The following is a 12,405-nucleotide window of genomic DNA, read 5'->3' as shown; positions in this document are numbered from 1 at the left end:
TCAGTGAAGACTGTTTATGAGGCTTTAGGTAGCAATAAGCACTGTATTGGGAACTACACTAGAAGGCATTCAGTCTGGCAAAGAAGTTATGTGCATTTTATCTTACACCCTAAGACTTTGTGGAAGACTCGGTTAAAAGCCATGGACTAATATGGTAGAGGAAATTTTATGGCATCCCAGCATTGAGCTTTGAAAAAGTTGGACAAATTTGCTATTTCCCTAGAAAAGAGAAGCCTATTAACACTAAGGAAATCGTGGCTGCTTTAAGGATTAGGGTCATTAAAATGAATTTAAGGGCCAGGCGGTGATGGCACATGCCTTTAATCCTGGCAATAGGGAGGCAGAGGCAGGTGGAGCTCTGTGAGTTCAAGGCCAGCCTGGTCTACAGAGAGAGATCCAGGACAGGCACCAAAACTACACAGAGAAACCTTGTCTCCAAAAAAAATTTTTTTAAATGAACCTAAGTACTTTGCATCATGGCAATAGGAAAGATATCTTGAGGGAATCTGAGAAATTGGCCAGCCCCACCTATTTCTACGTCAAAAATGCAAAGGATGTTTTTTTTTAGTTCACTGGAAATACTGTTTTAAGGAGAGAATTGATAGTATAGGGCACACCTATGCAAGTATTCCCAGAGTTCAGCTGCTCAGGCGCAAAGATTTGTTTTGGAGGTTGTTGGGGCCAAAATAAGTCTTTCTCCAAGTTGTTCTGCGCATGTGTTCTGTCACAGTGACCAATGCCTAACACATACTCCATTTCTTTCTAAAATAGTTTTGGTTGCTCCCTGTTGGCACTCCAGCTTTCAAGTCTACTACTAGATGTGAGGCTGAAGATTCTGAATTACTGCCACACTCTGGATTTCTTCCTGCTTGGTGTTCAAAAGGTCAGTAAGCCAATGACTTCAGTTCTACTCATCCGTTTTGTAAAGTTTCTGATGTAATGAGGGTTTTTTTTCTTATACTTGTGATTTATTGTCTTGTGTGATGTATCTCTTTCTCTGTGTAATTTTATTACTTATATGTTTGAAGCAAACAGGAAGGGCTTACCAAAATATGTGAAATCACTCTGCTAAATTGAACTGGCTACTATATATGTAGACATTAACATATGTGTGCTGTTGTGAATTGTCCTTTTGAGAATGACAAAAAGCAGATGATGTGCTATGAAATATGTACTAGACCTAAGAGCCTGACACTGCTCTATGTACTCTCTGTATTTTTACAAGTCATTTAATGCCTATTATAAAACAAACTCTTGCAATGGACTGTGTGAAATTTGCCCCTGGTGATAGCCATCTAGACAAGCTTTTCATTTGATTTTTGATTTTATTTCATAGAATCTCCTTTGCTTATCCAGGAAGGTGAGGTAATGCCTTTGGAAAAGAATCAGTAAGAGATAAAGGAGTTATTAGCCTTCAGCCTGTCTTATAACCAAAAGGTATTACAAATAAACGAGGACATTATTTCAGGACTTTCAAAGTGCTGGAATAAAATAAATCAAAATTTGTGTCTGAGACTTTTGAACTCATAATGCAGAGTTCAAAGAACCTTCAAAGTTAAACATTAAAATCAATTCTCAAAGAATATCAAGATTTCCTCGTATAGTCATTAAAATCAGTCCTCCTTATCTTCCAGTATGATTTGTGTATGGAAGATTCATGATTAGGAGCCTATATTTCAGGCTGGAGAGATGGCTCAGTGGTTGAAAACACATGCTGCTCTTTCAGAGGACCCAAATTCAGTCCCCAGCATCCATATAGAGACGCTCCCCCAGCATCCATATAGAGACGCTCCCCCAGCATCCATATAGAGACGCTCCCCCAGCATCCATATACAGAGGCTCCCCCAGCATCCATATACAGAGGCTCCCCCAGCATCCATATACAGAGGCTCCCCCAGCATCCATATAGAGACGCTCCCCCAGCATCCATATAGAGACGTTCCCCCAGCATCCATATACAGAAGCTCCCCCAGCATCCATATACAGAGGCTCTCCCAGCATCCATATACAGAGGCTCCCCCAGCATCCATATGCAGAGGCTCCCCCAGCATCCATATACAGAGGCTCCCCCAGCATCCATATACAAAGGCTCCCCCAGCATCCATATAGAGACCCTCCCCCAGCATCCATATAGAGACGCTCCCCCAGCATCCATATAGAGACGCTCCCCCAGCATCCATATAGAGAGGCTCACAGCCACCTGCTACTACAGTTTCAGAGGTTCCAACAGCCTCTTCCAGCCTCCACGGGCACCTACACATGTGCACTAACACGCACACACACACACACACACACACACACACACACACACACACACGCACGCGCACACACACAGAGAGAGAGAGAGAGAGAGAGAGAGAGAGAGAGAGAGAGAGAGAGAGAGAGTTCAAAATAATAACATAAGTAAGATCTTATATTTATGGAATATCATGTGTCAAACATTAAAATTAGGCTTTGATATACACTATAAATTAATTAACTTACATTATTTCATTTGATATCAGTGGCTAATTGGGTTAAGTTTCTTCCTTTTTTGTTTTGTTTTTGTTTTTGTTTTTTTCGAGACTGAGTCTCTCTTTGCACCCTGGCTGTGCTGAACTTGCTCTGTAGACCAGGCTGGCCTCGAACTCACAGAGATCTGCCTGCCTCTGCTTCCCCAGTGCTGGGATAAAGGTGTGTGCCACCACCGCCTGGCAGGCCAAGTTTCTTATTATGCTTGTTTCATAGGTGAGGAAACTTAGTATGGCATGCCAGAGATAAGTTGAGTAAAATAACAATAATTTATTCTCAATGCCTACTATAGTTTGTACATGGTTTCAAACATACCTAGAGTGTGTTCAAAATGGAATTCTGCTGTGGTTTTTCTTGCATTTATTTATTTATTTATTTGTGTGGGAGGGGGATGTTCAGAGCACACGTATATGTGGAGGTCATAGGACAGCTTTGTAGAGTCAATTCTCTCCTTCCATGATGTGAATCTCAGGGGTCAGACTGATGTCATTGAACATGATGGCTAGTGTCTTTACCAAATGAGCCATCTCACAGCAGCCCCTAACACTGTCAATTTTGGTACATGGGTATGAACTTTGATCTGATTGCTAGAAAGAGAAACTAATGAAAAGAATAAATTCTTGTACGTGCTCTTTAGTGTCCAGTGGCTTTTGTACACTGAGGGCAACTTGTTACTCTTTGTGTTTTGCTTACTGCTCAACTTTATTAAATTCAAGTAGCTCATAAACCAGATGTTTAAACCAATTTTAAACCACTTTTTCTTGGCCACCTAAACATTGGTTATCAATTTGATGAACTGAATATCCTAAAATCTATAAAGTGTAATTACAAATTCAGTGTGGCTTTTTTGGAAACAAGTTAAACCGCTTGAGTAGCATATTAAGTCTACACAAATACAACAATTAAAAATACATCATGTATTTCCCTTTAAGCCTATTACAAGGTACAAAGACAGAGGGGTTAACTTACTGTTCTTTATTTCTGCCCTTGTACTTTTCGTCCTTCGTTTAATGTTATACTTGTTTTATTTTTATGTCTTTTCAGGATTTTACTACACCTGAATTTCATTAACTTTACCCAACTACCTAGAAAACACATCTCAGACTTGCCAAGGTAAAAGAATAAAACTGATTTTCCAGGCTCATAGATATTGAACTGTGTGTGGTGGGTTGGGAACCTTTTCATAACAGCATTTCATTTGTTATCTCTTAGAACTGCCTCTTTGTAACTCGTTTTTATCAAAAGCTGAAGCATTCTTTAATTTATGCATGTTTTGTCATCCCCATTACCCTGACCTCTTACTATGTATTCAGTCTTTTAGCATTATTCAGATTAATATATTATTTGCATTTTATTATAATTTGCATAAATTTGTAGATAAGGGATTGAATCTTTTTTGATTATTCTCTTCTTTAAAATATGTTTTCATCTATTGGATTTTTTCTACGTGATTATTATGTGTAGCCATCAGTGTTTATCATTCTTACAAGTTCTTAGTTATGTGTGAATTAGAAACAAGAGTCCCTCTCTGCAAGTATTTGATTTCTGTGCGAATCAGAGAGAGGCACCTCCTGCCGAATGACACAGCCCCAGAACTTGGGCACCTGGTTTTGAAAACAAAGACTGAACAGACTTCCATGTTCTGTTCTTGGGCCCCCTTGAACTTGAACTTTACCCAATCGGTATATTCATACATAGCAGCCATTGATGTGTGCTTGTTTTTTCTGAAAGAACTTATGATTAACTCATTGCTTTTCCTATGTTCTTTCCTGCTTGGCCACTGATAGAAGCAAGGATATATCTATATTTGCATATGCTTAAAATAAATATTCATGCATTTTGCTATATAAAAGTAACAAATCTTAAATGCCCCGAAGTATTTGTTCTTTTCACAAGTTTTGAGTATATCATCATAAACTCAGTCTTTTACTAACTAAAATATTTTCAATTAATGACAATATGTGTAGTCAAAAGATAAAATTTAGTTTTGGAAGCCCCTTGAAGGTGGTTTTCCATTCTTTTAATACTACCTCTGACATTATTGAAACAATTCAGGAGACTCATAACAGCAAAAGAATTTATTTGGATTTTTTTTTCATGACCTAAAACATCAGCTATCTCCTTTACCGGTCCTTTGGTGAGAGGCAATATCAGGGCAGAGGGATGCTTTAGAATATTAAAGGGGCTGGGTATGGTGGCAGAGACAGGCTAATGAGATGTCCCACTTGCTGCCAAGCCTGGTGACCTGAGTTCGAGTGAAGGAGAGAACCAACTCCTACAAATTGTCCTCGGACCTCCATTCCCATGCTCTAGCATGTGTACATGCGCGCTCTTGTCTCGCTGGCTCTCTCTCTCTCTCTCTCCCTCTCTCTCTCTCTCTCTCTCTCTCTCACACACACACACACACACACACACACACACACACACACACACACACACACACCTGTGCATGCATGCACAAGAATACACAGTAGTGCACTGGTTTTATTAAACACTCTAAGAATTGGGCTCTGTTCTTAAAGATGAAAGAGACATTCTGTAACAGTAGAGCCTGCCTTTAAAGAATAATGGACCCCTGAAAACTCAAATGTTGCCATGATGTCTGGAATTGGCACAATCTAAATATTTCAGTTTCTGTCCCATGCTTTCTCCAGGCCAGTGCCTCACTGTGAAAGGGATCCATTTATATGGAGGTGAAAACAACATTTCTTCAATCTTAAAAGATGAGTAGAGGTCCAGCAAAACAATTCAGTGGATAAAGGTGCTTTCTGTGCAAACTCCATGACTTGAGATCTATCCCCGGAATGAATATAAAGGTGGAAGGAGAGAATCAACTCCACAGTTTTCCTCTGACCTCTCCAGGCACAGTGGCGTGAATGTCCTCCTCCCCTCTCCCTCTCTCTCTCTCTCTCTCTCTCTCTCTCTCTCTCTCTCACACACACACACACACACACACACACACACAAATTTAAAAGATGAGTAGGTATTAGGTAAACCAAGGTACTTGGGCATAGGGCATCATTCTATGCAGAAGTTCTTGATCAAAGGGACATAGGGGAAAGATATGGTGAAAATCCTAGCATGTTAGTACTTCTGATACATGAATTATGAGGCAATGATGCTAAAATGATAACTATGTTGTAGGATTCTGTGTTGTGATTCAAAAACAATGGAGATTAGTATAGTGAGTAAATCGCACAGCTAGATAATGGTGAAGCTGGCATTCAAAGCATGTGATTTACTCTTACAAGTTTTCACTCCACAGAGAAACCCTGTCTCAAAAAAACAAGCAAAAAAAGAAAAGTCATTCTAGATGCTTGTATGAACAATATTTTTGAGCAAATTAGTAGCAGAAAATAAGAAAGCATAGGGAATTAGTGCCCTTTAGTAGTTGCCATGGTCATTTGTTGGAACCTTTGTGATATAATCCTGTATAACGGTTTTAGTGCAATCATATGCTTTATAGATTTTTTTTGAGACCAGCTAAATGGCATCTTCCTGTTTTTTTCTTCTTGAAAATTTCCTTAGCATGAACCTACATGAAAGGTAAGTTTTCACATGATGTAGCAAACCTTTGATGGTGCAATATTTAAAGTATAGCTTGGAAGCCATAGCCTAGGAAGACAAGCTGGAGAAGTAGAAGCCAGCTGATTCTCAGAAGAGGACTGACAATAGCATGAGTGTGAGTCTAACGGGCAGTCTTCTCATAGGTACAATTATATTCTACAACTCAGTTTTGTGCCTACTTTATATAGTACATTGAATGAGATCAGCAGGCCATGGGTATTGTGAAAGACTAGGAAAGGGCTATAGATCCAGCTGTCCTATATTTATTTAGGTATACAGTTCCAAATATTCTGTAAATGTCAGTTCCCATATCTGTGACATAAAGTTAATGATATGCACCATGTTATCTTACAGAGCTATCAAAACACCTTTTGTGATCAACAGCGAGAAAACACTTGGAAAATTTGGCAAGCAGTTTTTCCTGCTCAAATGCTCTTCTTCTCAGTTACTGTTTTCAGCTGTGTTCCAGAAAGCTGAGGCTTCTCTGAGCCAGACTTCTGATCAGTGAAGTATCGGTGTCCTCGTGCGAGCACTTCCAGCAGGCCCCTACTGATAGAGTGCACTCTAGCTGAGACTTCTTGCATTAAATAGTGCCCTACCAAAAAAAGCTTTACAAAGTGCCAGAGAGACTTTTTACAGTTTGAAAGCTTTTCTTCATCTAGCTCTCTTTACATCCATCTAGTAAAGATGGATGTTAAGCTAAAAGATCGGGACTTCTGGTACAGCCTCCATGGCCAAGTCCCCGGGTTGCTGGAGTGGGACATGGGAAATGAATTTTTCCTGCCTTGTACCACAGATCAGTGCTCTTTGGCTGAGCAGAGTCTTGCCAAATACAAAATTCAGCTGCTAAAACCACCACCACAGCCTCAGGAGAGGAAGCCCAATCTTGATGATGATGGTCCTCCCACTGAACCCAGCTTGTGGATGTGGGTGAATCCCAACATTGTGTGCCCCGCCAACAGCAAAGAGGCTCCAAATCCCAGTCATAAAGTCCTGCCAAGTGCACCAGGCCCAAAGACTGATGAGTCCGGCTGCTTAGGGACTCAGAGAGTGATGCAGCCCTTGTCTTTTCTCCACACTGAGCATTGTCAGCAACCAAAGCTGTCCGCGTTCTCCAACGACCCTGATTTCATAGAGGAGGAGACTGAGGAACAGGAATGCACATCCTCTAACAAATACAACAGGAAGCCCCACACGCTGTACCCTGAGAGGCAGTCCTGGCCACGCCCTCCTCTCAACTACAGCCACCTAGTTGCTCTAGCATTAAAAAGCAGCCCTTCCTGCGGCCTCAATGTGCAACAGATCTACAATTTTACTCGACAACATTTCCCCTACTTCCGGACAGCACCAGAGGGCTGGAAAAACACCATTCGCCACAATCTCTGCTCCCTGACCTGCTTTGAAAAGGTGCCAGTCCCCCTTGAGGATGACGTGGATGGGAAACCTCGCTCTTTTCTCTGGAAGCTCACTGATGAGGGACACCGCTTCTTTCAGGAGGACACCCGTGTCCTGGCCTATGCTCGAAAGGAGAGCATCAAGCAGTGCATGCGCCAACCAGAGCTGATAGACCTTCTCTTTCATTTTTAATGTTTTCTTCTTTTCTTGTGTGTGTGTGTGTGTGTGTGTGTGTGTGTGTGTGCGCGCGCGCGCGCGCGTGTGTGGTATGTGCAAGTGTGCGCATGCATGCTTATATGTGTGTGGGCACGTGTGTGTGGAGACCCAAGGTTAACATCAAGAATTTTCCTCCATTCTCAGCCGGGCGGTGGTGGCGCACGCCTTTAATCCCAGCACTCGGGAGGCAGAGCCAGGCGGATCTCTGTGAGTTCGAGGCCAGCCTGGGCTACCAAGTGAGTTCCAGGAGAGGCGCAAAGCTACACAGAGAAACCCTGTCTCGAAAAACCAAAAAAAAAAAAAAAAAAAGAATTTTCCTCCATTCTCTTCTACCTGATTCTTTGAGGCAGGGTCTTTCAGTCAAACCTAGAGCTTATAGATGCTGTTAGTCTTCTTACTAGCCAGCTTGCTAGGATCCCCGATCTCTGCTTCTGAGGCTGAGATTGTAGGCAGATCCTCATGCCCACCCAGTTTGGCTCTGGGGATCTGAACACAGGTCCTCTCGCTTGCATGGCAAGCACTTTAACTGCTGAGCCATCTCCCCAGCCTTCTCTTTCGTTTTTGAAGTACAGTTGCTCACTTTCTGGAACACTGCCCTGCTTACTGTACCGGACTAACCTTTACTCATCCATAACCCTGCCTTGTTTGATTAGTGCCAAGTCTGTCTCTAGCCACTGTTAAGTAGTCAGAGGTGACTACAGACAAGGCCTAGATTAAATCCAGATGTAGAATGATGGAAAGTTCCACAACAGCTGCAATTGCTCTATGCTTTGAGCAGAGACAGAAAGTCTTAGGAACCATGGCAGGCAAGCTAGGGATAGAAAAGCATGTTATGCTTATTGGAGTAAACTGTGAAATATAAAGGACAAATACAAAATAAACCCAGGCTATGGGAACCTTGGGTGCCATGTGACGGTACATGTGCATAAAGAGAACTAGCCTTTGTGTTTGAAGTGTGGAGAGTTAAATATCCCCTTCTACCATTCATCGACTGCATCTTTTGGAGTGACCTGTTTTATCCCTCAGAGCCTCACTTTTCTCTTTCTAGTCCTAGACTTAACAGCTTTGTTCTCTTGCTATTCAGCTCCCGCAGTGACAAACGCAGGCAGCTGTTGTTTGTTTCAATACTGAAAGTCCTTACATTGCTTCTGTATTAACCCTAAGCTTTTTGATGACAATGTATTGGTGCTCATTTGTGTTTTTCACCAAACTTCATTTGTGGAAATGTAAGGTCCGTCTTAAGTGTTAAAGATAAAAAGCAAACACTTATTTGTGAGGCCTAGATAATTTATGTGTAATTAAACGGAGGTGCGAAGTTGCCATGGAAACAGGGAGACATCCTTCCTGGAAACAGAAAAGCATTAAAAATGAAGTGCCTTTTGAGTTAGCTTTGAAGAATAAATGGGAGTTTGCTGAGCACATAAACTGGAGAAGAAACATCATCGGGGCAACAGTGTGAATAGCGTTAACCAGGTGCTTGGCGAATTCAGGAACTCAGCTATCCTAGGGTCCGGAGCCACTGTATTAAAGGTAACCAAACAGCTTGTCAGTTGTACTTTGGTGTTTAAGGCTCTACAGAACTAAGGACATAATTTGTACATTGCTAAAAAGCACAAACAGAATACCAACATAGCGAATATTTCAGCCTTTGGCTTTCTAATTTCAAAATTCGTTTTTGTAGGTACTAAGCTCATGAAATTGGAGTAGTTTTTTGCCTTTTGTGTTAACGCGTTTTTAAATATATGCCAACATCTAGAAAATAGCTTTTAACTACGTATTTAGTTGCCAAGTATTAGATGAGAGTATAAAATATCCGTTCAGTACAAAAGCAGCTAATTTGACATGATTAGAGTAAGGGAGACTTCCTATGGTAGACACAAACCTGTTTGTTTCAGTTTAATTGCAAAGGCTGTGTAACCAAACAAAAGGATTCCTGAAAGTCATTGTAAATGCTACTTCTGTATCATAGTTACTTTGAAAATGTTGACACAAGATTCTGGAAGTAAAAAAGTTTTCTAGCTAAAGGAGCTGATATTGGTTTCTTGGTTTTCACAAAATTAACACTTCCAGGTCAAAGATGCTGCGCTGAACCTCAGAAGACTCGTTTCCTTCAAAGCGTGATTCCTAATGTACTTTCCGCAAATGACCTCTTTGGACATTTCCTAACGAGGGAAATGGCCATGTTCAGAACTCAACCATTGTGTGTGTGTGCATCCTGACACTTGTGGGGTTTTCATCTCTGCAGCTGCTCTGGTCCTTCTTTCTGCCCTGGTTCCATGAACAAAGCAGTAACTAGTCACAGTACCTGTTCACTCACCTCAGATGGTCCAGGTGTCCCTGAGTTTGTTATTTATTTGAGCCCTTTGAAGTTAAACAGAACTGGAAAACAGATACACACTTGGCATGGGATTATGTTCTTCTAAACAAGTGTTATCTGTAGTTTTCCTTTGTCTCATTTTAAGAACTTTCCCCCCTCCCCGTGTGTGTGTGTGTGTGTGTGTGTGTGTGTGTGTATGTGTGTGTGTGTGTGTGTGTGTGTGTGTGTGTGTGCTCGTGCACGCGCACGCCAGCACACACATATGGATGTCCAAGGTTGATATTGGGAATCATCCTCACTCATTCATCTTATGCACTGAGCTACAGTCTCACCCAAATCCAGAGATCACAAATTTGACTAGCCTTGCCTGCTGGCTTACTCTGGGAATCCCCTTCCTTCAGCTTCTGAGGCTGGAATTATAGGCAGGTCGCTACACCTATCCGGTATTTATGTAAGATTTGGGGGATTCAAACTCTGGGCCTTGCAGTGGTAGCCATCTCCCTGGCCCCGAGAATTGCCTTTAATAAGAATCAGTTAAGTAGCGCATTTATACTTCTCGTTTTATTCTTTAAAAAATTTACTTGCATTATTTTTAATTATGTGTGGGTGTGTGTGCACATGAATGCAGTACCCTGGGAGACCAGAGGCCTAGGATCTCTTGGAACTGGAATTATAGGCAGTTGTGTGCTGCCATATGGGTGCTGGGAATCGAACTTAGGTCCTCTGGAAGTGCAGAAAATGTTCTTAACCTCTGAGCCATCCCCCCAGCCCCTGCTTTTTTTTTTTTTAACCTGAAGAGCTTTTATTATATTATCTTCATTGTCTATCTTCAGTATAAGGGTTTCTGTTAAATCTACCAAATCTCCACCGTTAATTTTTCTAGATCTCACAAGTCCTTTATATCCCCAAGCAAACTGCCTTTGGACATTATAGGCATTATCCCTGCCATCACATAAGTTTCAAGCTCTTGTATTTGGGAACATTTGCTAAACCTTCCTGTTTTTAGTAAAGCAGCAAGCAGCTAGCCATTCCCGGTTTAAGGTGAGGGACTCCCAAGAGCTGAACTGAGTAATGGAACTAGTAGGTATTTCCATTCTGTTTCTATTCGGCCATCCTGCTGGGATTTAGTTTAGACAAAAAGATCCAATTTTTTAGGAAAGATAAAACAGAGAAAGGGGACAGGGTTTGCTCCCCTAAGAGTAGTCTGATAGGGACTAGAGGTAAGTGTGGGGTGGAGAGAAGCGCACAGAGCCTTGGATTTGGTCAATTGCCGATGGCTAATTCACTTCCAGAAGCAAATTATTTGAAAACCTCTTTCTCGTCACCTGTGAAATGGAAATAAAATTCTGGAGATTACAGAACATGGGAGAAGTTATCTGAAGTGGCCTGTTACATGATATGTATTTATTCTTCCTCAGAATTTATTACCACACACATAATTACGTATTCTTGCCCAGTAGCTGGCTTCTCTCTTTGCCCTAGGAATGAAAATATCTAGGCTCCTTGTTGAGCCTGTTATGGACAAAAGAGAGAAAGATTGGCCCAATTATCCTTCTAAAACAGCTAGAAGGCCTCACAGTAGCTCCTTTAGGTCATGTGAATGCTTTAATGAGGAAAAAAGTTTCAATTCTATAATTCTATCATCTGGACAGTAAATAGGCATATAGCAATCATGCAAAATGGAAATGGCCCAAAAGAGTATAATATCGCAAAGTAAATTCTGAACTATTTTACAACAATTCTAAAACTTATTTATTCAATCTATTAAAATGTGAACTTCAGAATAGGTAAAATGTGAATCTAACACAATGCAAAATGAACAAGGATGGCTTAGGATATACCTCAGTGGGTAAAGTAGTTGCCTAGCATGCACAAAGTCCTGGATTCAGTCCCTAGCACTTCGTAAAATGAGTGTGGTTGCGCATGCCTCTGTGGCTGACACTCAGGAGTTGGAGGCAGAAAAATTAGAAAAATTAGTTCAGTGTTGTCTTTAGCTATACGGTGCGTTCAGGGCCAGCCTGAAACACACAGCATCCTACCTCAAAAAGAAAAGAAAAAAAGTTTAAAAAATAAATACAATTTGGGCTGGGGAGATAGCTCAAGTGTCTGTCATGCAAGCATGAGGGCGTGAGTTCAAGGCCACACACACATCTAAAAAACCTAGGCACAGTCAGTAGTGCATGCTTGTCCTCTCAGCTCTGAGGAGGTAGAAACGGCGGAGAGTCCAGAGGCTCTAGCCAGTGAACCTCAGTTTCCAGGAGAAATTCAGTCTCATAAAGCAACGTGGGAGGCTTCTGCGGGATGACACCTGAGGTTGACTTCTGGCCACACACCTGCACACACATACCATTTTTTCCCTCATTCATTAAGAAAACGTCACATCTTAACAACCGTTTCAA

The 12,405-nt window shown here is 41.4% G+C and overlaps 1 protein-coding gene across 5 annotated transcripts in view; it reads left to right on the top strand.

Annotated features, from left to right (window-relative positions):
- Nucleotides 1-9,713, top strand: part of Foxr2 (forkhead box R2) — an 89,412-nt gene extending 79,699 nt beyond the window's left edge. For all 5 annotated transcript variants that reach the window (XM_052753629.1, XM_052753542.1, XM_052753471.1 and 2 more), the window contains 3 exons: nt 772-883; nt 3,556-3,624; nt 6,433-9,713. In XM_052753629.1, coding sequence (XP_052609589.1) covers nt 6,766-7,665 — 900 coding nt within the window. In that variant the 5' untranslated portion in view covers nt 772-883; nt 3,556-3,624; nt 6,433-6,765 and the 3' untranslated portion in view covers nt 7,666-9,713. The remainder of the gene's footprint in view (nt 1-771; nt 884-3,555; nt 3,625-6,432) is intronic.
- The last annotated feature ends 2,692 nt before the right edge of the window (nt 9,714-12,405 follow it).

Source organism: Peromyscus californicus, unplaced genomic scaffold (genome assembly GCF_007827085.1).
Source record: "Peromyscus californicus insignis strain IS unplaced genomic scaffold, ASM782708v3 Scaffold_10__1_contigs__length_136768540, whole genome shotgun sequence".
NCBI lineage: Eukaryota > Metazoa > Chordata > Mammalia > Rodentia > Cricetidae > Peromyscus > Peromyscus californicus.
Note: the sequence above shows the minus strand (reverse complement) of the source record. Positions and strands in the feature narration are given on the sequence as shown.